The sequence below is a fragment of the Phodopus roborovskii genome, unplaced genomic scaffold (assembly GCF_943737965.1).
Source record: "Phodopus roborovskii unplaced genomic scaffold, PHOROB, whole genome shotgun sequence".
Classification (NCBI taxonomy): Eukaryota; Metazoa; Chordata; class Mammalia; order Rodentia; family Cricetidae; genus Phodopus; species Phodopus roborovskii.
The window spans coordinates 148847-174721 of NW_026126603.1; the positions used below are offsets into that span (position 1 = coordinate 148847).

General features: G+C 39.3%; 1 protein-coding gene across 1 annotated transcript in view; it reads left to right on the top strand.

Annotated features, from left to right (window-relative positions):
- The first annotated feature begins 13641 nt into the window (after window positions 1–13641).
- Window positions 13642–25875, top strand: part of Cubn (cubilin) — a 202139-nt gene continuing 189905 nt past the window's right edge. The window contains 8 exon segments of the mRNA XM_051205896.1: window positions 13642–14062; window positions 14445–14574; window positions 15497–15592; window positions 16148–16186; window positions 18317–18418; window positions 19051–19154; window positions 23498–23624; window positions 24544–24706. Coding sequence (XP_051061853.1) covers window positions 13950–14062; window positions 14445–14574; window positions 15497–15592; window positions 16148–16186; window positions 18317–18418; window positions 19051–19154; window positions 23498–23624; window positions 24544–24706 — 874 coding nt within the window. The 5' untranslated portion in view covers window positions 13642–13949.

The following is a 25875-nucleotide window of genomic DNA, read 5'->3' on the forward strand; positions in this document are numbered from 1 at the left end:
CCTGGTCCACATGGTGAGTTCCAGGACAGCTAGAGCTAAGTAGAGAGATCCTGTCTCAAAGGAACAAAATAAATAAAATATTGATTACAGGAATATAAAATAATAAATATCTGAACAAAATTCTGCTCCTTAGTACATATTAGTTGCATCTTTATGACCTCCATGTTAAAACTCAGGAGACAAGGGCCAGTCACTTTGAGGTGAATATATAGTCTGTAAGAAATCCTATTGGAATCAGCATGCTCTTAAGGTAGAACCCACTGTGGCTCCCTGGAAGCCAACATTCTTAGGAAAGAAAAGTCATGAGTCTATTAAAGAGACCACATCAATGAGGAGAGAGTCTGTTTCTGTGGATTCCTGATAGGAAGCTAACCTTGAACATAGTCATGAGAACCTCCACAATGGCCCTGGGGAAAACTTCAGCCAATGCTGGGTGGTGACCAAGCAGTACTTGATCCATACACTAGGCAGATTTCAGCAGCATCCCAGTCTAACTTATCAGAGAAACTCCTTAGAAACTATCAGCAACTTTTAGGTTTTAGACAAATAGAATTTTAGAGATCCTATATATTCATCTAATCAGATATGACCTTTTCTGTTATTTTGTTTCTAATTTTATTCTCAATTGTAAAATACAAAAATATACTCTTTATAAGTATTGATTAATGAGATACTTGGAGAATTAGAATCCTAATGTTCTGTTGACTGGGGCTACAGCAAACTTACTTAGAAATAGTATATTTTTAAAATATTGCTCATAAGCTTTACACATTATTTCTAAATTGACTGTTTTTGACCAGAACGTTGAAGCATTTTCTAGTGTCTCTTGAGTGTTGAGGTTCCTTTTACCCCTCAATGGTGAGAAAAGCAATTCTTTTCTCCTTCTCCTTCTCCTTCTTCTTCTTCTTCTTCTTCTTCTTCTTCTTCTTCTTCTTCTTCTCCTTCTCCTTCTCCTTCTCCTTCTCCTTCTCCTTCTCCTTCTCCTTCTCCTTCTCCTTCTCCTTCTCCTTCTCCTTCTCCTTCTCCTTCTCCTTCTCCTTCTCCTCCTCCTTCTCCTCCTCCTTTTTTGAGACAGGGTTTCTCTGTGTAGCAGCCCTGGCTGTCCTGGAACTCACTTTGTAGACCAGGCTGGCCTTGGACTCACAGAGATCCTCCTGTCTCTGCCTCCCATGGACTAGGTTTAAGGTGTGCTCACTGCCTGGAGAGAATAAATTCTTAAGTAGTACATTGATTGGTCATGTCATTCTGTAAATATGTTTCTCTTATTGGTTAATGAATAAAGCCCTGTTGGCCAATAGGAAAGCAAGATAGATGGGACTAGGGGACAAGGAGGAATCTGGGAGAGGTAGTAGAGGAGTCAAGATGTAGGATGTGAGAGAAGAGGTCCAAACCCTCTCTCTGGTAGAGAAGACCACGTGGAAACACTTTAATTGATAGAAATGAGTTAATATTTAAGACAGAGCTAGCCAATAAGAAATGCTAGTAACTGGCCAATAGATCCATAATTAATATAGCATCTCTGTGTGTTATTTTTGGGACTAATGCGGCTTTGGGAACAGGCTGGTGGGAAGCTGCTTGTAACAGTTCATGCTAGATATTTTCTCTCTGCCTTTTTTTTTTTTTTTTTTCTTTTGGCAGGGGGAGGGGCGGGGAGGTTGTTTCCGGGATTTTCTACTCACTTTAGAGCATAGTTAAATTCTGAAGCCTCAAAAGGAAACTAATAGGGAGGGTCTATGGTACTACAGAGTCAACACTCCACTGGGGTACTGCCTCTGTTAAAACATGTAGGAATTCTCCAGTATAGTGAATTCCATTGTGGTATTTTGATACATGCATATAAATACTTTACTTACACACCCTGCTGCCCTCATTATCCTCTCTTCTTCTTCTTAGCTTTAAACGTGTTTGTTCAAGAAACACAACCATGTGCAGAAAGCTGTTTTGCTGTCTCCTTCCCCATGTTCTCAAATAAATTTGTTTTCTACTTACCATAGCTTCTGAGTCTTCTTTTAGTTTCTAAAAGAAAAAGAAAAAAAGAAAACAAAACAAAAACCTTTATATTTATTTATTGTGTCTTTTTGTGTGTTCTTGAGTGCATACACATTCCATGGCATGCACGTAAAGGTCAGAGGACAACTTGGTAGGAGTTTGTTCTCTCTTGCCATGTGGGTCCTCAGGGCACCGGGCTTGGTGGCTGAGTCATCTTGCTGGCCCCGAGTCTGACTTTCAGCTGCATCCAATACTTCCCTCAAATAGAGCATAGCTGATTCCTAAAGTTTCAAAAACTCTTATTTTCCCTATAAAGGAGAACATAGAGAGTTTTATGAACACTAGAAGAGAGGCTGTTGCTCCCAGAGGAGTCTTTCCCTTTCATCCTTACCCTGCTATCATAGCTTCACTTTCATGCACATAGTTTCATGGTGTACTTCATCTGCATTTGGGTGGCATTTGGTGCCTGTTCATACTGGGAAGGATTGAAATCATGAGTGGAAGTGGTTATTTAGCTGAGTTGGCTCTACAATTAGATGAGATCACCTAGAGGGGGAGATGCTGAAAGAGGACGGGTCTGAGCTGCACTGTCCTTGGAGATTTAGACTATCCCTCACTGTAGAGACCGCTTGCTTCTCAGAGATGCTCATCCTTTCTTGAACTTCTCTTTACTGATGACACTCAGATGAGCCAGATCAGGCATTTCTAGAATCTTCATGCTAGGCATTTTTCAACTGGGATAGAATACTGTAATATCAAATTTAGCAAGAGACCAAAAAACTAAACATTTTTTTTTCTAAAATAAGTTTTCATGACTTCAGTAGTTCTCTTTATGGTACGTTAGTTCTAGCCTACCAAGTTCACACACCAGATACCAAGGTCCTGGTCACTTCCTTTGCCATTCAGTATCCCATTCATCATCTTCAGTTAAAAGTGGCCTTTCAGTGCAAACTCTCTGATGAACAGACATGACTTGTGCTCTAGAGAATATAAGCTGCTGTGAGAGTGAGATCTGTGTGGGTAGTGTGTGTGTGTGCACAGTTAGAGTTCAGCATCAGGCATCTTCCTCCACCCCTGCCCACCTTATTTTTAGAGACCAGATCTCTCAGTGAAATTGGAGCTCATCATTTTTGATTAAACTGGCTGCCCTCAAGCCCAGGGATATCTGCCTATTCCTACCTACTCCCTGACCCTGGGGGTCACAGGCACACATGTTGGGGTTTTAAAATGTGGGTGGTTAAGATCTGTACTCAGGTCCTTGTGCTTCTGCAGCAAGGGCTTCTTCATTCACTGAGCCAGCTTCTCAGCCTGCAGGGAAGATGCTTTTAACACTTTTCCCCCACTACTATTTACCTAGTAGTACTGTCACATAGATAATACTGAAATATTGGCTGAATGCATGTGACTATACTGGAAATGGACTGAAAGCTACAGAGAGGGTATCACAATGTGAAGTTTAGACTTGCAGCCTATTACTGTCACTTTTTCCATCTTCAGGTACTCAAATTTGGAACACATGACTGTATAATAACCTCTAGGATATGCTTTTGCTTTAGGGAATATATACAGATAAAAACAAATCTTACAATACCGTGTTTTGGTTTCTGGGCTTGACCAGAGAATGCAAATTTATGCTTGTTTCTCTCTCAGTATGATTTTAGACTGTGTGTAAATGTAATTATATAATTAGACAAGAGGTAGCAAAACTCTGGATGGGAAGAGAAACACAAGCTGGCATTGGCAAGAGGAATGACAGTTACAAGATGTCTTTTGACATCTCTGCCACACAGAAAAGGGGAGACTCAGTGTTAGTGGTCTCTAACATACAGCCTAGAAACAGAAGGCAGCTGGGGAAGCTCAACCACTCCAGATAGAACTGCATCTTGTTCATAACACCAGGACAATGGCATCATCTGCTACCAGTGTGTTCAAAGCCCCATGGAGAAGCATCCAAGCCCAGCTTCCCAGATCCTACATCTGCTCAAGAGTTATTAGCCAATGGTACTGACAAGTGGATCAAACCACAGAGATCCCTGACCCTGGAAGTCTTGCTCACTATGGTTCATACTATCAGAGTCACCAGGTTAGCCTGGCCAAGGAATATGCAACTTTAAAGCAGTAGCATCAATGAACCATTGAGACCCCGTCAGGACCAGATAAACCGAGCAGACCAAAATAACAAAAACCCTACAAAGTAAGCTGCCATCAGAATAATAGCTCACAAATGTAAGCTAAGACCTCTGCAGTGAATATAAATATACAAATTGTCTGCTAAAATAAAGATTAAAGTAGGACCCAGTTGTATACCTGTAAATGCAACACTTGGCAGTCTTGGACAGGACGATTACAGGTTTGGGACCAGTCTGGACTACAAAGGAAGTTCCAGGCTACTCTGGGTTTGTCTCGAAACTACAACAATAAAATAGGATCCATAGTCTCATAACATATAATAATCTGAAGTCAAGGACAATCACAATTTGAATGAGAAAGACATGACAATAGCAAGATATGCCAAATGCTGAGAAAGCTAGTTAATTTTCAGTTTCATTTCCATTGTGGTTTCACAGAATACAATTTCCTACCTCCTAGACATTTTCCCTAGAGGACAAAGGCTGCATCTTTCCCAGTTCTGTACTCATGGCTCATTTCTCAGCTGCTGGTATTGGGTGCCTAATAAATAATCTGGTTACTTAACTTGAATATGAATGTGCTTGGCAACATCATTGTAATTTCTTTCATAACTTGGGGAAGTTTTTAATAAGTCTATTAGTCAATCAACACAGGAGGGACAAGGTGATGTTATTGGATAAAGTATTTACTGCCAAAATCATGTACACGTCTTACAGGATTATTTATGACTCTTCTAAATATAGTCTAGGAACTGTTGACAAAGCCTGATTTAGAAGTGCCTCTGTAATAAATATAGACCAAGCCACCATAAAGAAAACATCCAAAGGGGCAAAGGTTTTGTTTTATGTAGATCTTAGAATAATGATACTGGAAAAGACTTAGAGGTGATATCAACCCATCCTTCTTCCTGCCCTTGATGGCAACGTCTTAAATCTTCCCATGGGTTGGTGCTGCTCTTCAATTAACAAATCCACTGGCAATGACAGGCCTTTGGAAAGCATTGGCCTTGTTAAGTGACCCCATCATAGATCTCACGGGCTAAGCAAAACTTCCTCTAAGATAAAGGTGCCTCTGTGTGCCACATTTATGTGTATCTTCTTAATTAAAATCACAAGAGGTCTGAAGAGTGCCCAGGATCAGTGAAATTTGATCCCTCCATAGAGATACTCTTGCCTCCTACCATCAAATGTAACATTTATTGAAAATGTACTTTATCCTCTTCAGAAAATATCATACCCACTGTGTTTTTGCCATTGTTTATTGCCTTCACTTGGTCATTCACACTGGAGTCTAGGTGCAGGCATCTTCAATTATAGTACAAATGGTATCTACCTTTACTCCATTGTGAGAATTTGAGCAAAAAACTAATTTTATCCTTTTAAGTTGGGGGGAAGGGATTATTATGGGGTAATCCATGGATGTCTCCACCAAAGATAACCCTTACCTTACTGCTTTAAAACTTTATGGAAATCCAGCTTTGACTGGTCCCAGGTGTAGCAGCAGGTACAGAGCTGTGTTATTTTCAAGTAGCTTTTGAAGCCCCAGATGCCAGAAGTTTACATTGATTTTGTTCTATTCCCTGTTTGTAAGAAATTCCTTACAGTGATGGGAGACTGCCAGTATTTGTTTATGTTTCTGGAACATGTTAACTGAGGAAGCCTATATTACGTGGCATTTTATCACACATGGCATCAATACCTCAGTGTTTGATATCCAAAACTTTATTTTCTTCTTTTTCCTCTCTAATTAGGAGTTTTTGAATTATTCTTGTAACATTTTTGGCAGGATTGTTGTGGGTTAAAAAACCAAAAGTATATCAGCTCTCAATAATATATAACAATCTTCTTGATTTATTAGTAATGCACTGACCATTTGGATGGAGCACCAGAGCCCCATATAGCACCTGGTATCTTTGACAAAGCAAAATACATTTGCACATACTTGGCTAAAGGCATGAAAGAGAATAGAGGCCAGTGAGTGTTCGTCAAGTATAATAAGCATCATTAAGAACTTGGTCAGGCCCAATAGTTTTTTATTTTAATGGATTAAAGATGTTTATGGGGGAATTCTTGGGTGTTTTAGGCAACAAATCTCACATTCAGTTCCCTTCCCCAGTATTTAGTAGCTCTTAAAGTAAATCTTCCTTATTCAAAGGCCCAGCTGCTAGCACCCTGAAGAAAAATTGGCTCCATGCTGTTTTTGAGTCTCCTATTTGGCCCAACTGACTGTTTTTGAAGATACTTAGACTGAAGTTAATCTTGCTTTCTGTCTCCTAAGGCAGAGTTGTTATCTACTTTCCGGATCCATTGTGCCTTGTCTTCAGACAGCAATTGACCTTTGCTCTACTCTTCTATCTTCAGCTCAGCTATTTTCTTCACTTGGAGTCCACAATGAATGGTTCTCTTCTGGAATTCACTACAAAAGATCATGCACTCCTACTTGTACCTAATGTTTTCTCACATTAACATATGAACAACCATGAGTTCTGTACTTTGTTGTTAGTCTACTCATCTGTTCCTTTTTGCTTTAAGGAACCTAAACCTGAGAGAAGGTGGAGACTCAGTGATAAATTACATCTGTTTATTAATGTATGACATGATAGCAACATTGCACATGTGGTGAACAGTTCTTACATACCACATATTAAATGTACTCTGCAGTTTTATGACTCTTTAGTGCTGTGATCCCCTTTCTGCTATGTGAAAACATGATGAAGAAATGAGAGGGGCCAGTGAACCTGGACAGTGAGCCTTAGAACCCCACCAGCTGGATGTTATGCTCTAGATGTGAACCTTTGGAGGAAAGCAACTTCCCCTTATTTTATACTAAATTTGTAGCTTCGGGAAAGTGGCTGATACAGAAAGGCATGTGTGTTCTGGATTTGGGAGTAGGTAGGGGCTTTCTTAGTTAGGCAAAGCTGGAATTTCATGGTTGTGGAGAGGAGGTCCTTCTGAAGGTCATGCTTTGTAAAAGGGTTTTGCTTTTGCTGAAGAGCTCTGCATACAGCAAGGGAACAGAATGAGTGATAATGTCCTAGAGTGAGCGATTGATTTTTATATTGCTTCCAGTGTCATCTGAAACAGAGGTCTGACTTACGTATTGATTTGAGGAAAAGCTGAGTCAATGAGCTGCATGTAAAATCCCAACTCTTCCTCAAAGTCAGCCAGACCTTGAAAGAATTTTCCTAGGGTTTGTTTCCTAACATAAAAGATGGTTAAGAGTCACAGACCTAGATTGGAATTAGAGTAAGGATTTCACCTTGCTGAATAATAAGCACATTATTAAAATGGGGAAAATGCAGTAAAAGAGGGAGTTTTTAATTAAAACCACACAGGAGACTTTGGCACTAGAAAAATCTGCTGTGTCAGGGATGAAATAGTTTGTTCAGACCTAGAGAGTCGGAATTGTCCTCGGTACAGGAAAACATCAGCCTGTCTTATCATTGTCCAAACTTGCCGAATAGTTTCCATTGTCAAACTTCCTTCTTATCTTTGTACCAGTGGTTAAACTTCAAGCACTGGGTCATTGTGTAACATTTATCTGCTATTATTTATGAGAAAGCTTCTGGGTGTTTTTCATAGCAGTCAATACTAACATCAGTATTTCATATCATCCTTTTGTATGGCAGCTGTGATGGTTTGAATGAGAGTGTTTCGCGTAGAATCTCATATTTGGATACTTCCTCCTTAGTTGCTGTCACTGTTTGGAGAGATTTAGGAATTGTAGACTTGGTGGAAAAAAGTACTGGAGGCAGGCCTTGAAAGTTTGAAGATTCCTACCATGGCCAGTTCTTCTCTCTGCTTGTAGTTCAAGCCTCCATGCATGCCTGCTGTCATGCTTATCTATCCACCATAATGCTGATGGACATTTGTTCCTGTGGAGCCACAAACACAAATAAACCCTTCTTTCATATATATATATATATATATATATATATATATATATATATATATATATGTTTTCTCTTATTTTACATATTGATCCCAGTTCCCTCTCCCTCCCTCTCTCCTATGCCCCACCCCCGACCCCCTCTCATCTCACCCCCCCACTCCACAGGGAGGATGAGGTCTTCCAGGAGGGATCAACAAAATCTTGTCAAGTCATTTGGAGTAGGGACTAGGACCTCCCTCCTGTCTTTAGGCTAAGGGAGTATCCCTTCATGGGGAATGTGCTCCCAAAGTCCTTTCATGCACCAGGGATACTTCCTGGTTCCACTGTCAGAGATCCCTTAGATTGCCCAGGCTTTCTAACTGAGACTCATGTTCAGGGAGTCTGAGTCCGTCCAATGCTGGTTTCCCAGCTATCAGTCTGGGGGTTCATTAGCTCCCCCTTGTTCAGGTCAGGTGACTCTGTAAACCATTCCTTCTATCGGTTGCCTCCGTTATGGTTTATCACAGCAATGGAAAGCATTGTAAATACAGTGGCATTTACAAATATAAGACAAATCATTTTAAGTCATTTAAAAAGTAAGTTTACACTCACAAGAGGTTCTCTATTCCCAACATGCAGTTCTATAAATCTATAAACAAGGTATCAAGTATTTATTATTTATCATAAATATCCCTTCATGTTTTCTTACTGACAATGCTTTCCACACAACCACAAACAACTCCTGATTAGTTTCTATTAATATAGTTTTGTCTTTTCTATATTTTCATATTGAATGATACAATCTGGAATCACTATAAGTCTTATTTATTTCATTTATGGATTACTACTTGAAAATACTCTTAAATGAATACTTTTATATATGCTATGAAAAATACTTGCAAGATATATATATTTGGAAAGACTTGAATTTAGATATATTAACTCTTAATAACATTAGTTATCTGATAGCAAATGGTCAGCACTGAAAACATACATACAGGAAACATTACAGGAAGAACATGGCAGGATTTGAAGGTAGGAAAGCAGAAAGTGAAATGATGTAATTGTAGTGTAATTAAAGACAGACAAAATATTTGAACAGACAATTCACCAAATAAGATGTACAAATAACAAAAATAATAGAAATATTTATAATATTTCCAATCATTAGGAAACTACCACTTGAATCATAATGAGATACCACTGCATACCAACTAAAATGGCCAGAAGTTAAATACCAACAATGCCAAATTATGGGCAGAGTGTGGAACAACTGAGCACTCAGACATATTTCGGAGGTTCTTAGAAAAATAGCTTCATACATGCTAATAAAGCTGTAATAATTTACCATGTCTCAGCAATCACCTTTAATATTTAACAAAAAGGATTGAAAAATGCATATCAACACATAGACTTTCTAAGATATTTATAATACTGAACTGGAACCAATTCAGTTTTTGTTTGTTTGTTTGTTTGATGACTGGATAGGTAAGCAGGAGTAAGAAATATATTGAAATGATCTTCTATAATAAAAAGAATGCAATCCATAGCAAAAAACCAACCAAAGGGTAAACTCCAAAAGACACAGTTTAGTGAATGAACTAAAAACTAAAGGTTATACAGTTCTGCCCATGATCATACAGTAGTAATGTCAGCATTTGCTATATTTAAGTAGAAACATCTCAGATATGAGGCCAGCAGTTCACATTGTGAGACCATGTCTCAAAAAACAAGATAAAATAGCAACACTGAAATATGCAGGAGAAATTCAGAAGACTTTAAAACCAAAATAAAAGTAGTAAATATCTGAATAACATAGACAAAATATGCTGTGTACTGTACTGTGTAATCATCCCTAACCACAGAGCATCCATTTAACTGTGCATATTAATCAATACAATGGTAATTGCCAAGGGATATCTTTAGAGTTGAGTTTTTAATGTGGTTGTTCCTCAAATCTCAAATTTGGTTTTGTTTTCTTTTGTATATGTATTACTGTGTGTTAATGGAAGGTTAGAGTACATCAATAACTGATACTGATCAAGACCTCTCCAAATACAACATTAACACACCCTTCACTATTCCAAGTAGTTCTTGTAGTTTCCATACAGAATCAGATGAACATGTATGCTCCATGCTCTCAAACTATGTCATTCAGCTGAAAGAGAGTCCAGCCCAGTGTGGAAGCTGAGTAGTAGATTCTGTAGTCAGTCTATATGGCTTAGTAGAAGAGGAAAACTCAATAGTTCTGGGACCTAGAGATGGGGATTCACAGATACTAGTATGTGTCAACAATTTTCAGGAGTTTCCTTGAGTACCACCTCCTAGGGATGCTATCCTGCCGGCTATGGTAGGTATGTCTTTTCCCCCAAGTCTCTTTATGCCTTATCGCCCTTTATCCCACTTATTTTACTTGAGAATTGTCTTTTTGCCCCAGAGTTAAAGTTCCTTGCATTAACTGACAGTTCCCAATGAATAATACTCACATAACTTACATGTTCTAGAAATATCATCTCATAAAATAAAATCCAATTAACTAAGAGTAGATTAGGAGGTAATAGTAAAGGTCTGAAGAAATTACTAGAAATTAACCTCTAAGAAAAATGTTCTGTCTGTCATGAGGGTGAATTGATAGAACCCATGTAAACTCCAACACAGAAACTGGCACATAGTGAGCCCAGAATTGTAGCAACAACAAAGGCTGTGTGATAAGGATAGATCCCCTCACCATAGCAATAGCATAAGGCATACCCACTTTGTTGGCTCCATCTCTAATTATTTTATTTTTCTTTATTTGCCAAAAAAAAAAACAAAAAAACAAAAAACAAAAACCTTTTACTTACTCAACCTTTTTGCTACTCTCTCATTTTTCTATTCATGGCCCATGAATGTTGGAGTTTAAACCAAAGGCCTAATCCTGAAATAATTTAATTCTTAAAAGGTGTCTTAGGTTCTAATAGTTTTGGAGATGTTTCAGTTCTGTGTGATTTTGAATACAGCAAAATAATTAATTGCAATTTTGGATTAATTGAAATTTTAAAACTTTTATGTTCAGCCTCAAATACTATGTACTCTATTATACTTATCTCTCTGTTTTAAGCTATTTTTGTATTTAAAATTATGCACACGCATGCAAGTGTGTGCACATGTACAGGTGTTCACATAGGCCAGAGTGGTAAGAAGCCTTGGAGCTGGAGTTACAGATAGACAGTTATATGCTACTGAAAGTGGGTTCTGGGGATAGAACTCTGGCCCTTTGGCAGAACAGTACATGCTCTAAACCACTGAGCCATCTCTCTAGCCCATTACATCACATCTATCTCTTAAAATAAACAACCAAACCTGTCACCATTTGATCTCAATATCAGCTTGAAGAAAAATCCGCTTGAAATATATTTTCTTTGGTTTATGTTAGTTGAATTATAGTGGTCAAATAGGACAGGAGTCAAACACTGTCACATTTCTCCGTTATATCAAACAGTGTAGCTGTATTTGAGAAATTAATATTTTAAAAACTTAGATAGAAATTCAAATTTTAAATTGTCATTCTATATTTTTTAGAACAATGAATTTAGATAAGTAACATTTTTTCTTTTCATGAGAAGGTTTATTTATGTATTTAATGTGTGTGTGAGAGAGGGAGACAGAGAAGAGAGAGAGAAAAAAAGAGAGAGAGAGAAGGTGGGTAATGATCCAGATCACCTGGATATTTGTGATTCCCAAAGAGGAAGAGAAAGAATCAGAAATCAGAAGAATGGACATAAAGAACAGCAATCTGGGGCAAAGATGACTCTTCTCCAGAAATCTCTAGAAGTTGAGTTATTTTTACAGTCAATCCAGGTAGGTCCAGCTCCCTTGAGCTTCAGTTGGCTTGGTCAAAGCCCATGTTGAACCAGAGCTCTGGCAAAGGCCTCGAGATGCTAAAATGGAGAAGTTGGGAGCGATGCTAGTAACTGCCTGCTGAGCCTGTAGACCCTGGACTTATGCCTCATGGGAGTGTCTTCTGGGCTCTGGGAGCTTTGGTCTATCAAGTGCAACATCTATAGATGGCAGAAACATGGGACTATCTATAGTTTCAATATAAAAATCATGGGAAAATATACATGACCATATTTTAGTTTTGCAGTTGAGTGTGTAGTAAGTGCCCATGCTGGTATTTCAACCATCACTTCTATCCCTCATCAGAGCCTTTCATTGTCCAATGTGAATCTCCACACGCATGAAACAGTGAGCTCTCCTGCACTCTGCTCTGTGGGAGCTACCATTCCATTTTCTGTATCTTTGAACTTGTCTAATCCAGGCACCTCATAAGTAATATCTTACGGGGTGTTTTTCATATTGGCATTGTTAATTCAATATCTTTTGGGTTTATCCACATTGTAAAATTATCAAACTTTTTTTTTTATGGCTCTAAAACATTCTATTGTACATTGGGTATGGCAGTATAAACCAGCACTTGGAGAAGTGAAGGCAGAGGGATCACATGTTTGAGGCCAGCCTAGCCTACATTATCACAATAAAATAAATCAAAATCCTATCATCTGTATTTACCCCTTTTAATTGAGTCATCTGTGAATGGGCACTTGGGTTGACTGTGCTTTTGTCTGTTGGAAGTAATACTTCTGTGAACATTGCAGTGCAGGTATCTTGTTGAGTCTCTGTTTTCAATGATTATATGTGTAAACCTGAAAGTGAAATCACTGGATCATATGTGATGGCATCACTGAATTTCTGAGGAACTCCTGTGCTTTTTTCTAGAACAACACCATTTCTCTTCTAATGCATCAAACTTTCAGTTTCTGCCAGTACTTGTGTTCTGTTTTTCAATGATATTGAGCTTACTGGGTATGGAGTTACAGCTCATTGTGGTTTTCTTTTGGATTCCCCCAATGAGAATAGATGTCAACCATATCTTTGTGAATGTTTATAAGTCTTTTCTGGGGGGGGGTTTGGGGGAATGCCCATTCAGTTCCTTCGTTCATTTTAAAAATTGTGTTGTTTGTTTTGCTGCTGAATTGTGGGAATTAATGTAAAATACTGGATATTAATCTTTTGGTATTTTATGGTCTCCAAATATTTCCTCCAATTCTTTTAAAAATACTTTTATTTCTTCTGTGGGAAAATTCATATATATGTGCCTTGTATTTTGATCATATTCACTCCTACTGCCCTCTCCTATCTTCTTCTCACTGAGTCTCTTCTTTCTAACAAGCTCCCTTCCTATTTTCATGCTTTTCTGTGGATGTGACCTGCTGAGTTTAATTAGGGTAACCTACAGAAACATGGGTAGGGGTTATTTCCAGGAGCACAAGCTCCTCTATAGTTGCTTCCCCTGATGAAAGGCGGTTCCATCTGAAGTCACCCTCTAATTGTCTTGGAAACTGCCCTTTCTGGTGTGCAACAGCTTTGAATTTTGACCCAGAATCTTTCTCTTCTGGCTTTCTTTTCCTTTTACTGCTCTTATTTTTGTTGTTCAGGGACAAGAAATTATTCCAAATTCAGAGGCATTATTTTCCCCCTGTTTTCTGCTATTAGTTTTTATAGTGCATTTAGCAGTAACGTTTATGCATGGTGTGAGATAAGAAATCAACTTCTTTTGCAGAAATTCTATTTCTCCAGCACTATTTGCCAAAGGCCGAGTGTCTTCCAAGCAAGGACTCTTTCCATGGATGTTTCTAAAGCTGCTGGTTACTGTTTCAAAGGTTAAACAAATACTGATTAAGTCGTACATCACTTAAGGTAGATTTTGACCCCTTACGAGTTGAACAGTACTGGAGATCTAAGATCATTGACATCTCAGGAAGGACAAAATAACTTAAGCCTTCTTGGAAAGCCCGGAAAGTTAAAGAATATTCTGCTGATCAAAGTACAGCCTCCGGTTCGCCGCTCTCAAATTCCCAGACTCAGTTGGCTGGAGCGGTCTCCCTCTTGCCTGGCGAGCTGGGAGGCTGGTGAGGAACATGTCCTCACATTTTCTCTGGGGTTTTGTTACTTTATTGATAATAGCCATATTACATGGCGCAACCGGAGAACTTGACCAGAATCGACAGAAAAGGATTGCTGATCTCCACCAGTAAGTAGACACAGGGCTAATTTCTACTAATGGACTGGGGTATGTCCTCGCAGTCTGTCACAAGTAACAGGAGAAGCAGAAGTGCAGTGTTTCTGGAGGAAAGCCGTGACGGTGGAAAGCCAACAAGGAGGCGAGTGGTGCTGGTATAAGGAATTGATTCTTATTCACAATTATTCTTTGCCCACTTGCAAATGAGTCCCATCCGCAATTCTTGGGAAATATCATTAAGGAATCCTCAGAAAACGAATGATAGACAGAGAAGAATTGGCTGGGTGGAATGCAAGGTGAAGATAGAGAAAATCTATTGCTATTTAGCCAGAAACTGGTTTAAAATTTAAAACTAGATGTGCTAATTACTGACAAATTCTCTCGAATTGTATAGGCCTCGGATGACTACAGAGGGGGGAAACTTGGTGTTTCTTACAAGCTCTGCCCAAAACATTGAATTTAAAACTGGATCCCTGGGAAAAATCAAATTAAACGATGAAGACCTTGGTGAATGTATACATCAGGTAATGCACTGGAAAGATACAGATGTTGCTCTGTCCATCTGCTGTTTGTCTAGCTTTGTATTAATGGGCACCTTAAGTTCTGGGCATAGAGAACAAAACTGGAAGATAAGTTCCTAGAAAGAAGTCCTATGAAGGCTTCATGGTGGGAAGACAGAGATCAATTCCAGAAGAGGAGGTTCACTGTGCAGGGCTGGATTCCACGGTCCAGAACAGATCCAGAAAGAAAAACCACAACTCCTCCATTGGGGAGGGAAAGGAGGAGAGGACCAGAGGCAGGTACACATGTGTTCCACAGCCCCTTAGCCACAGCAGAGGGATCACTCACTCTCATGCTGTATTGAATGTTTCAGTACTCAGAATTGATGACAGCACACTGTGTGTCAGCCATAATGTTGGAGCCAGCTGTTAGAGCTGTGTCTGGGTCACACACTGATTCTGTATTATATCGTTTGACTCTCAGGACTTCCCCATGAAGCTGTTTATCATTACTTCACTTACGAATTACAAGTGTGATTAAATCAGTTTTTAATAGCAAAAATGCACAATGAACAATTTGGGCAAGATTTAAAATTCAAAAAAGTCTCATTCAAAACCATATATTGTTGTGGCATTGGGGATTGAACCCAGTATTTTCACATAGTAGGTAAGTTCCCTATCATTGAGCTATATCTGCAATCCACCGTGCTTCTTAATAATAGACTGCCTAAAATGTTAGTAGATCCTGGGAATGCATGGTGTGTTGTAGTAGAAAAGAGTCAATAGGATTATGCCATCCCTATTTTGGTCTAATTATTCCATGTGGCATTGCTCTGGGACTTATAATAGATAAGGTTTTAATGCTTGTTCTTATACGATGGAAATGCTCTTTCCCTACTGTTATCCTTCTCCTTTTTTTTTAATTTTCATTTCTTTTTAAAATTAGATCCAGAGAAACAAAGATGACATTGTAGACTTAAAGAGGAATGCAACTGGTCTTCCTCAAAATATACTTAGTCAAGTCCATCAACTTAATTCCAAGGTAAGGCTGGCACACACATTGCACATACCATAAAAAAAATGAGTTCTTGTTAACCTGACTTTGTAAGTAATACACTTTTCACTTCATATATCAGCTCTGTTCCATCTTTCGATTTTTATCATTATAATTGTGAACAAAGTGGCATAAATGTATTGAATGGTAAGGAATGGTAGCAGGCAGAAGGCAGTAAGCAGTAAGGCAGGGACTAGTTGCAAGACTCGGCTTTGTTGGCTTCCTGATAGCATCTTCCTTACTGATGCAGGGGGCTATCACTGTCATTTGTGCCACAATCACCATGTAAAAGAAGCAGCGAGTCAGCTTATCAGGGCTTGTACTTCTTTTTAAAAGAACTTTAAGAATTTACGGAGGGGGGTGTGGAGGAGGAGGAATAGGATGGAAAGGAACCCCAGAAGAGAGGGGAATAAGGAGGGGAAAAGTGATGAATAAAAACCAGAACAAAGCAGAGTCCCTAGGGGAGAATCACAGCAAAGGTCAACATCACATGTGAGATGTCTTCGCTAGCTAATTCATACTCTCTCTTCCCCCCTTCCACAGCTTGTGAATCTTGAGAGAAATTTTCAGAGTTTTCAGCAGGTAAGTCCTGTGACTAGACGTTCACTGAAAATATATAAACATATGGCTGCTACTCCACTGTAACCCTAGTAGTGCTCAGGAGATTGGGCAGGAGGATTGAGAGTTTCAACCCAGCTTGGGGTATTCAGTGAGTTACAAGTCAGCTAGTGTGACCTTTCCTAAAAGAGAAAATTAAAATAAATAAATAAGAAAGAAGTCAATAGTCTATTTTAAGGGAAAGATGGCCAATAAAAGACTCCATTATTTGATTTTCCATTATTTGATTCCTATCCAACTTGTGTTTCTTAGTTCTCAGCCCTCAGCCTCCCCCCCCCCTCCTTTAGCCATGCTGCTGTGACCTAGTGATATCCTAACTGGCATCAATAACTGGGTTTCAAAAAGTCACATAGCCTCTTCACATTGAGCTTCAAATTCGGGGGGGGGGGTGTGCACAGTGTTCTTAATTTCCTTAAAATGAGCTGACAATTCAGCTTGAAGCACTCCCCAGAGCATATACCCTCTAACCTTGCCATGTGTATGCCTAACTATGTAAGGTTATGTGTTTCACCTTATGACTAATGGCTTCTGCTGAAACCATAACCTTCTGCCCCCAAAATGGATAGAATCTTTCAATACTTACAATTCCATATGACATTTTGCAGTTTCCAATCAGTAGTATCTGCTCTAATCATCACAATTTATTTCCATGGCCATTCAAGCATTGTCTCCTATTTTGGGAGTTAACTTTGATGAACAGGTTCATGCTTCCTTTTTACCACTGACAATGGATTGTACCTCAACCTTCATTTCTTCATAGCTGTGCACAGGAGAATGAGCAGAGAACAGTGTGTGTTGTGGAGCAAAGCAGCATGGGAGTTTTCTAACTCCTACAGTGCTTGCCAGTTTCACTACTGATCAAGAACCAAAGATTATGATCAAAATGAGCATCTGCCATCCACTTCCCCACCACTCAGGAAGAGTTTTTATCAATTTCAAATGTCAGCTTCTTTCTGTTTTTGGATAGGACCAGGGCTCCACAGTCAGCACAGTTCCTCTGCATTGTCTCCTCCTGTTAGCTGATTTCCTTTCCTGCTGGACCCCCACAATCTCTGGCATTTTAATCACTAGACAGAGTTGCCATTGCTCTGTTTGTGGCAACTGTTCTTAATAATGTCCTTTGATCCTTTAATGGACACAGCTTATTGTGGTTCTGGAACAAAAACAAATCAAATGAGGGAAGAAAGCAGAGTTCATAATGAGATACACACACAGTCCTGTGATTCAGGACAAGGGCAGAGAAAGAATGGGCCATGCAGGAAACAGCACTGGGACAGCTGCTGATCTAGCTCTGAATTTAACCACAGACTGAAGTCAATTTCCTCTGAGCCTTTGGCTATACATGCATAAGGATACAAGGAACACTCTGACCCTGTTTTAAACAGAATTTTGCTAAATCCACTATACTAAATTGCCTTGATTGCATCATTATTTGTCCTCTATGAAGCATTTACCTCTACATCCCCAAGTCTTAACAAATTTTACGGAATTGAAAGTGGTAGCTGACCAAAGGGTGTGATCCCCTTGTGGGAGCTACCTCTGTGTGAACAAAGGTAAGTTTGTTTGCTGTGCTGGTCTAAAGGCAGTCAGGTGAGCAGAGGGCGGAAGGTGTATCTTAGCTGGCCACATTTCAAACAAAGGGGCTTGGAGAGAAAAGAGTTCAGTCATCTGAGCCAATTGCAGGAGGGGTGGTAATAAAAGATGACCAGTTTTCAAAGGCTTATCTAGAAGTACCTGAGATAAGACCACTAGGCAAAAGGATGGAAATTTCCTTTTCATTTTCTTAGTGCAATAGAACATCCATTGCCGACGTCCACACTTGAAAGCTTTATTCCTATCTAGTAGCATGCATTTCTCAGATGAGTGATGTTTCTAAGGAACAAGGAATCATCTACCCATCCATGTCTAAAGTATGTAAAGTGTTAAGAAAAATGAGCACGATTGATATTTTCACAAGAGAAATTACTTGAAGGGAAATGTGAGTTATTGGAGGAAGTCTGGAGGAAACCCTCACCTGAACTGAAGCCTGCCCTGCACTTTGTGCCAAGGACAGTACCATTCTCTCACTGACTTTGCTGCCTGCCTTGTTTTCAGAATGTTGAGAGGAAGGTTTGCAGTAGCAATCCCTGCCGCAATGGTGGCACCTGCGTCAATCTGCACAACTCCTTTCTCTGTATCTGCCCTCGGCAGTGGGAGGTGAGTCACGTTGTCTTTGACTTAAAATTCACAGAACTACTGCCAGGTGAGTCATCAGGGTCAGCATTGGTGTCTTTGGACTCATTCAGACAGATCTAATTATCCACCAGTTTCTGGGATTCTGTGACCTCAGGGGTCAGGTTGAATTGTGCCAAATGGAGGGAAAGTTGACTACTTAACCCACTGAGTCCTGGGCCACCTTGAGCAGCTCTCTTAAATGGATAAATAAAAGGTAGGGCATGATAGCTCTGTTAGCATTGACTTCAGCAGTTCAGCACTGGAGAGAGCATGGACTCGGTCTTGGAGTGCATATGGAAGTACTCTTGGCCCCTTTAAGCAACAGTAAGAATACTGCTAGTGACTTTAACACAAAGATCACTATCTATCCCAGGACTCATCTATGAAAGCATTCTCCTCATGTGGTCACTGTGATCTTGTGAGGAACTCCTTGGTTCCACTGGGTCCAATCTGAGCTCTAGAGGACACTTAGCCCAAGGTTAATATTATTAATATTGTATTTGGCTTTACCAAGGAGTTACCACCCACATATAAGTCACTAAATATATTATGTAAATATTATTTCATAAAAGCCCATGTCCTGTGGCATCTGACTGAGTTCTTTACATCTGCAGGGTCTTTTCTGCTCAGATGATGTTAACGAGTGTGCAATTTACTCGGGAACACCCTTTGGCTGTCAGAGTGGATCCACCTGTGTGAATACAATGGGAAGTTTCAGGTAACTGTTTTTAAAATGGCATGTGTATTTCTGAAGGAGAAGAACACCAATAATAAAAGTATCAAAATTAATATCTATAGCACCACGAAAACTAGGGGCCCCATAGGAATTACATGACTTTTTTGAACATAACCATAGCTATTTTTGCTCAAATGAATAAAAACTTTTTGCCTTAAGAAGAAATCATTTTGGAAGCATCTCTAAAGAAGAAGGCCACTATAGTTGCCATAGAGCAGTCAACAGGGCATGGTAAAAAAAGCTGAGCTGATGCCTGAACAAGAGGCAGAGCCTTAAGGGCACACTCTATGTTAATAAACTCCACTCATGCAAACTTCTGCTAGACATGCTTATAAATCCAATTATTGTGCAAAAACCACAGTGACCTCTGCCTTAAGTCTAATACTATGTGATCTGAGAGGCCTTACTATAGTGCACCATGAGATGAGGCATTAGCAAGGGCCACAGCTTTGAAGGGACAACCAGTGAACTCATTTGAGGACTTTGCTGTTTGGACTTTGGATCTAACTGATAGATGCTGATGTTGTTGCTGTCATTTACCTGCTGGCTCCAGCTGATTCCCTTGAGAGCATCATTTCATGGTTTCTGTTTATGGGCATCTATCAAGCAAAATTTCCACTTGGAGATATCAGTGATGACTGTCCCAACTTAACTCCTACCATACATAATTGCTTGCCTCCCCAGTGTCTAGTAATGTCCTAGAGATTAGATAGGGTTCCAATCTTTCTTTATCATCACTGTCCTTTGGTGTATTCTGTGCCAGTAGAGTGAAGGTTGTGTGGGTGGAACAGGAGCCATCCACATGAGCCATTGCTATTGCTTTTCAGAGCATTCATTTTTACTTCTACCCCTGTAAAAGTAGAAAGGGGGATGGGAGCCTGTAGCCTACATAATTCACAACTCTCCATTGCATGTCAAGGATGAGACACACAAGGAAAGGTGAGAGGAAGAGGGTGAGAATGAGAGAGCCAGTGATACGGGATGGAGAAAGGGAGATGAGTTTATTTGTTGAGTGTGTAAAAATTCAAGATTCCTCCAATTATATGGTAAGTTTCTCATTTGGTGGTAGTGTCCCTTTGCAAATAGTGTTAGACTTCCCAGTGTAAAGAAAAGCCCAGGGACTTCTTGTAACTCTGGGCTATTCATTATTTCTAGTCTCTACCCCTCATGGCTTTGATGGGGAGCATTAGAGAGCTATGCCCTCTTCTTGGTATGTGAATAGTTTATGAGGCCTCGAGAAGCCCAGTTGAGTACGAACATCTTAAGCACATGAATTCAGGTATATCCCATAATATGTGTATATGTTTTACTGTGTGTGAGTACTCACACACAGCTCTTCACAAATGAACACCCATGTATGTGGAATCCAGAGAACAACCTCAGATATCTCTCCTCAAGTGCCACCTACATTGATTTTCTTTTTCTGTCTTTCTTTTTTTTTTAATTTTTTGTAAGTTTTACTATTATTTCGTTTTGTGTGCCTGAGTGCTTTGTCTATATGTATGCCTGTACACCACCATGCATACCTGGTGCCCACAGAGGCCAAAGAGGTATTTTTTCCCTGGATTTGGATTTACAGATGGTTGTGAATTGCCTTATGGATGCTGGGAATCAAACCCAGATACTCTGGGAGATTAGTAAGTGCTCTTAAGTGCCCACCCACCTTTCTAGCCTCTCATCTTGTTTTGTGAGGCAGAGTCTCCCATTGGCTTGGAAAATGCCATGTAGATCAGGCTGGCTATCCAGAAAGACTCAGGGATCTAACTCTCTCTCTCCTGTTCCCAGACCAAGATTATAAGCACAAGCCCCTGTGCCTACACATTTTTAAAGAAAAGATAGATTCTGAGCATGGAACCCTAGTCTTCATGTTTACAAGACAAACAATTCACTGGCTAAGCCATAACCCTATCCTTGAATAACACCTTGAAGGGATAAAATAGGGTATATAATGCTCATGAGCATAAAATTTAGTTATTGCTTTGTGAATCAGTATGTAATAAAACAATGAACACTTAACCATTTATTGAATTCTCTTAATTATGTGAGGTTAAAATGTTTAATAATCACTAGTTTCATTAAGGTTAGAAATCCCTTTGGGAAACCACTGCATGGATTTGTTAAGGAAGATGCAAGCTGCTGTAGAATGATCTGGATCTGCAGTGTGTAGGTGTGGTAGGCAAAGCTGGCTCCAGTTTGAGAGCCAGCTCAAGTTAAAAACTGTCAGTTTAGTTGGGGGAAATGGAATTCTTAACAATTAATCTTAACAAAACTAATCATGTATAATTATAAATACCTTTGAGAAGCTGAAGCACAGTGCAATCCTGATGAGTTGGAGTCCCTATTTAATAGGCATTTTTTTTTTTTTGGTAAAAATTCTTTAGAGAGGCAAGAGTAGGATGAGGTATTTATCTGCTCACACTAATTCTCATGGCTTGAGTTCTGCCTCCAGCTACTGTGAGAGCTAACAGAAAGATGGTTTTTCTTTTCTTTGTATTATTCTTTCATTTTTGTTGTAAACATTTATGATTGTTTCCTGACTTGTTTTATATGTAAGACATCTCATGGGGTCTGACATATTGACATCTGTAGATGGTATTTGTACTTGGCATGTATCTCTACTATGCTTTCTAGGAAGAAAATATACTGTGTTTGTTCCCCAGGCACATGAAAATGATTCAGTATTTCTTATTTTATCTCTATATCATTTGGTAGATTGTAAAGCATAATCCTGTTAGTTAAGTATTAAACTTATTATCTCTTTCAGTTACTCAGTATACTGATATTGAGGCATGGACTCTAAAACAAGTTATCTAAAACTATGGAAGGATATCTGGTATCTTCTCAATTGACTGGTACATTTATAGTTCCTCAGAAATGGAAAGCCTAGTGTTATTCTGCTAGAATAAAACTGGAAATAAAAGGCTTTGCCTTCCACATACATGGGTGTTCATTTATGAAGAGCTGTGTGTGAATACCCCTGGGATGGGGTATAAAAAAAAGATGCTGACCAACAGGATTCCTGGATCCTATGACAGAAGAAAATTGACTCCTAATCTCAACACACACACCGTGGTATGCACATACCCACACTCAAACCTGCACATCATATACACACATAAACACACAATAAATAAAGTTTAAAAGTAATTTATATCAAAGGCAGGAATATCAGTAAGGTGGTTTTAAAATACATATGGCTTTTATTATTGATTCACAGGTATTATATGATGATTTACCCTTTTCCTTCAAAAGCCATACTGAATCACTTTGAAAACATACATTACATGCAAATGCTGTCATATTAAAAAGACACAGTTGTAAAGTCTTAATACTTACTTTACCCATGAGAACAGAACTGTGACATGGAAAAACAATGGAGCTGTGGTAAAATGGACTTGAGTTTTTATTTGGCTTCTCTCAGATATTAGCTCTGTGGCCGGCAATGCATATCTGTAAAAATAAGATTAAAGTACTTGCCTTTGAAGATCATGACAAGGAAGCCTGTAGGTTACTTGGATTATTTTCTGTCTCCTCTTCCTCCTCTTATTATATACATTTAAATGCAAGAAGTCTACCTTGCATTTTGTTAAAAAGAGTCTAAGTTTAGTATACACTCATTTCCAAGTAATAATAGTTGGGCCAAAGGCAGTGGGAATTAAGGTTGCCCTCGGGTACATGGCCATAATCTGCTCTGCCATCTTAAGTAATTTTCTAGTGGTTAAGTCTTTAGCTGTAAGACAAACATACTTGCTAGAGAAGAATGCCTTTAGAAGGGTCGTGAGTTGGTAGTAGTCAGAGGGGAACAGTAAATATGTTTGTTCAAGACTTAATTCTGTGTCACCTTGTCCCAGATGTTCCCAAACATTCAGATATCCTTTATGTTAAAAATTACATTTAAAAAACTTATAATGATTGGTTCTGATATTTTTTACATGTCAAATGTATGGATAAAACAGAAAAATATTTAGCAATGAATCAAATGCTTAAATATGTATAAGATAAGCTCAATGTTTCATGGAGCTGCAGCAATAAATTCTTTTAATCCCAACTCATCAAACAGCACTTTCAAAGGTCGGATGTCTGTAATCCATGGGTGACATTGAGTGGTGATTCTCTTTAAGTTGATTTGCAAAGATGTTCATTCAATGTTCTGCTTGGAGAAGAACTGGAAATTTTTAGTCAATGTCTGCAGCTGACAAAGCCGTAGTGCTGGTTTATCATTAACAGTATTGGTTTGCAATGTGTATATTTCTTACTGATGCTAATAAACAGCTTCTGGTAATAAAAACACAAACCCTGACACTGTGCTCTTGTATAACCAACAGATGTGACTGCACGCCTGATACATATGGACCCCAGTGTGCATCCAAATACAATGACTGTGAACAGGGCTCTAAGCAGCTCTGTAAGCATGGCATCTGTGAGGACTTAGAGCGAATGCAACATGGACAGGTGTGTTTTTTTCTCTCAGTGCTCCTTGTGGAAGGCACAGTTGGTCTTTCCACATCTTGTTGGTAACTCTGTACCAGCATGAGGCTGGGAGTGACCACAGAGATGAAGTCACTTCCGTCCCTTAAGAAGACACACAGGGGAGGAGGGAGATGTCATATACAAAAACTTGGACTCAGAAAATAGAAAATAAGTCTGTCATGTAAAACATGAAGCTTCTTATTATTTCTTCATGTGTTTCTCCATGAGGCATGGCCTCCTGACCTGTGGGTCTAATAGTGACAAAACATGCAAACCTTGCAGGCTATCTTGTCAACAGCACCTTATGTCTGAATCATTCTTGTCTTGAGTCCCTCCTCCCCCCATGAGTGGTGTAGACTTATGGGTCTACATCTCTGGTGTACCTTTGTGCTGTAGGTCCTGTATGCCTAATGCTCAGGGTAGCTTGACCAGTTTTGCTTTTCATAAAATTTTTAGTTATTTATTCTTAATTCACTTTAAAATTTATTGTGTGGTAGAAAGAAGTTCCTTCTAGCAGTAAGGCAGTAGGGAAAGGAATAAAGGGAGGGGTGGGCAGAAGAGAAAAAATTTTCAAAACAGAAATGATTGTCCCAAGTCTATGCCTACTTGGTGTTTATCCCTTTAAAAACATAGCCAACTGAACTCATTGACTTTAATTATAGCTCTTGATTATTGTTGCTCTTTCCTGGGCATCTTTGGGATAAATTATAGGATCCTCTTATCCTGAAATAAAGATGTTCCCTTCTCCACAGTCTAGTCTAAATGCTTAAGTCATATGGAAAGGGAAAGAACCCACTCCACTGGCCTGGTGGAAATGAACGCTAAACAGTAAACAGCTTGGGGTTTGGTGAGATTCTCCCTTCTTCCTGGTTGCTTACTTACTTTATTGTTTTCCCGCCAGTCAAATTTTAGCTGCATCTGTGATGCTGGGTGGACAGTGGCACCAAATGGCATTGCCTGCACAGAGGACAAAGATGAATGCAGCCTCCAACCTTCACCTTGTGCAGACCATGTGCAGTGTTTCAACACCCTAGGCTCTTTCTATTGTGGGGCCTGCCCAAAAGGTACATTCTTGGGGATACATGCTAGACTCTGAATATCACACAGACACAGTACCAGAATCAATTTCCCCCTACTAATTGTGGATAAGAAGATCCTCTTTTGGAAGTGTCTCAACCTAGCTACATGTCCTATTCAAGATCATCTCACTGCTAGAGCAGGTCCCTGGTGGAGCTGAGAGATAAGTCAAAGTGCTAACATCCTACTTTGGGGCACAACTAGACATAGAATTTGAAGGGTCTTGTCTTGTATTGTGGTGGCTGTCAACTGGCTAGATCAGTGATTAAAAGTCATGCACTATGGCCCCACTTCTCCTACTAGCCAGCTATTTGTAAACTTGGCTAACTTCTTTGACTATTTTGTGTCTCTGCTATAAACCAGTAGTTCTTGCTTTTATGTGTCCTTGAATATTCTATATCCCTGCTATAAATAGAGGCGGTCAGTTTTCTCTGGCCTGGGTATTGAATCTTTAAGGGAAGCCATTGTGTTGAATTGATGAAGAATTTGAACCAGGTACTTAGAGATGGCCCAAATTTGAATCCCAAGCTTCCTCTCTTAATGACACATGATCACCACTACCACTCAGCACAGATTTGTAGGGAATGTGCCATGAGCAAAGCACTGTGCTGGGATGTGGATTAGCTGTGACCCGGACTTCAGGGAGCTTATAGGACCACTTTCTACTCCTGGATAGACTTAGAGAGTGGCTCGTAGATGGAAGACCATAACAACATCTATTCTTGCATGAAAATGCCATTAAAGTGCCATGTAAGTATAGGCAAATATTACAGTTCTGTAACTGCAACAAATGCCAAGTCATGGTAAAAAGACTGTTGATGTTTTAGATATGGGGAGTTGGGGATTGGAGAGATTAAATAACTTCTCCAAGTACACAAAGCATGCAGTAGGACAGATCCTGATCCAGGTCTGCCTGGCCCTAGATCTGAGATGAGTTACAGTGCACCCTGTTGCTGTCACACCATCCTGTCACTCAGATATGATAATTTCCTTGTCAGTATATGATGGGATACCCCACTTAGATCCAACATTATAAATATGCTAAAGATTTGAAGACATTTAACATGATTAATATGATAATGAATCATGAGATTAATACTAATGTTATCATGATTGATTACAACACAAATATCTAATGACTCTCTCCTGACTTTCA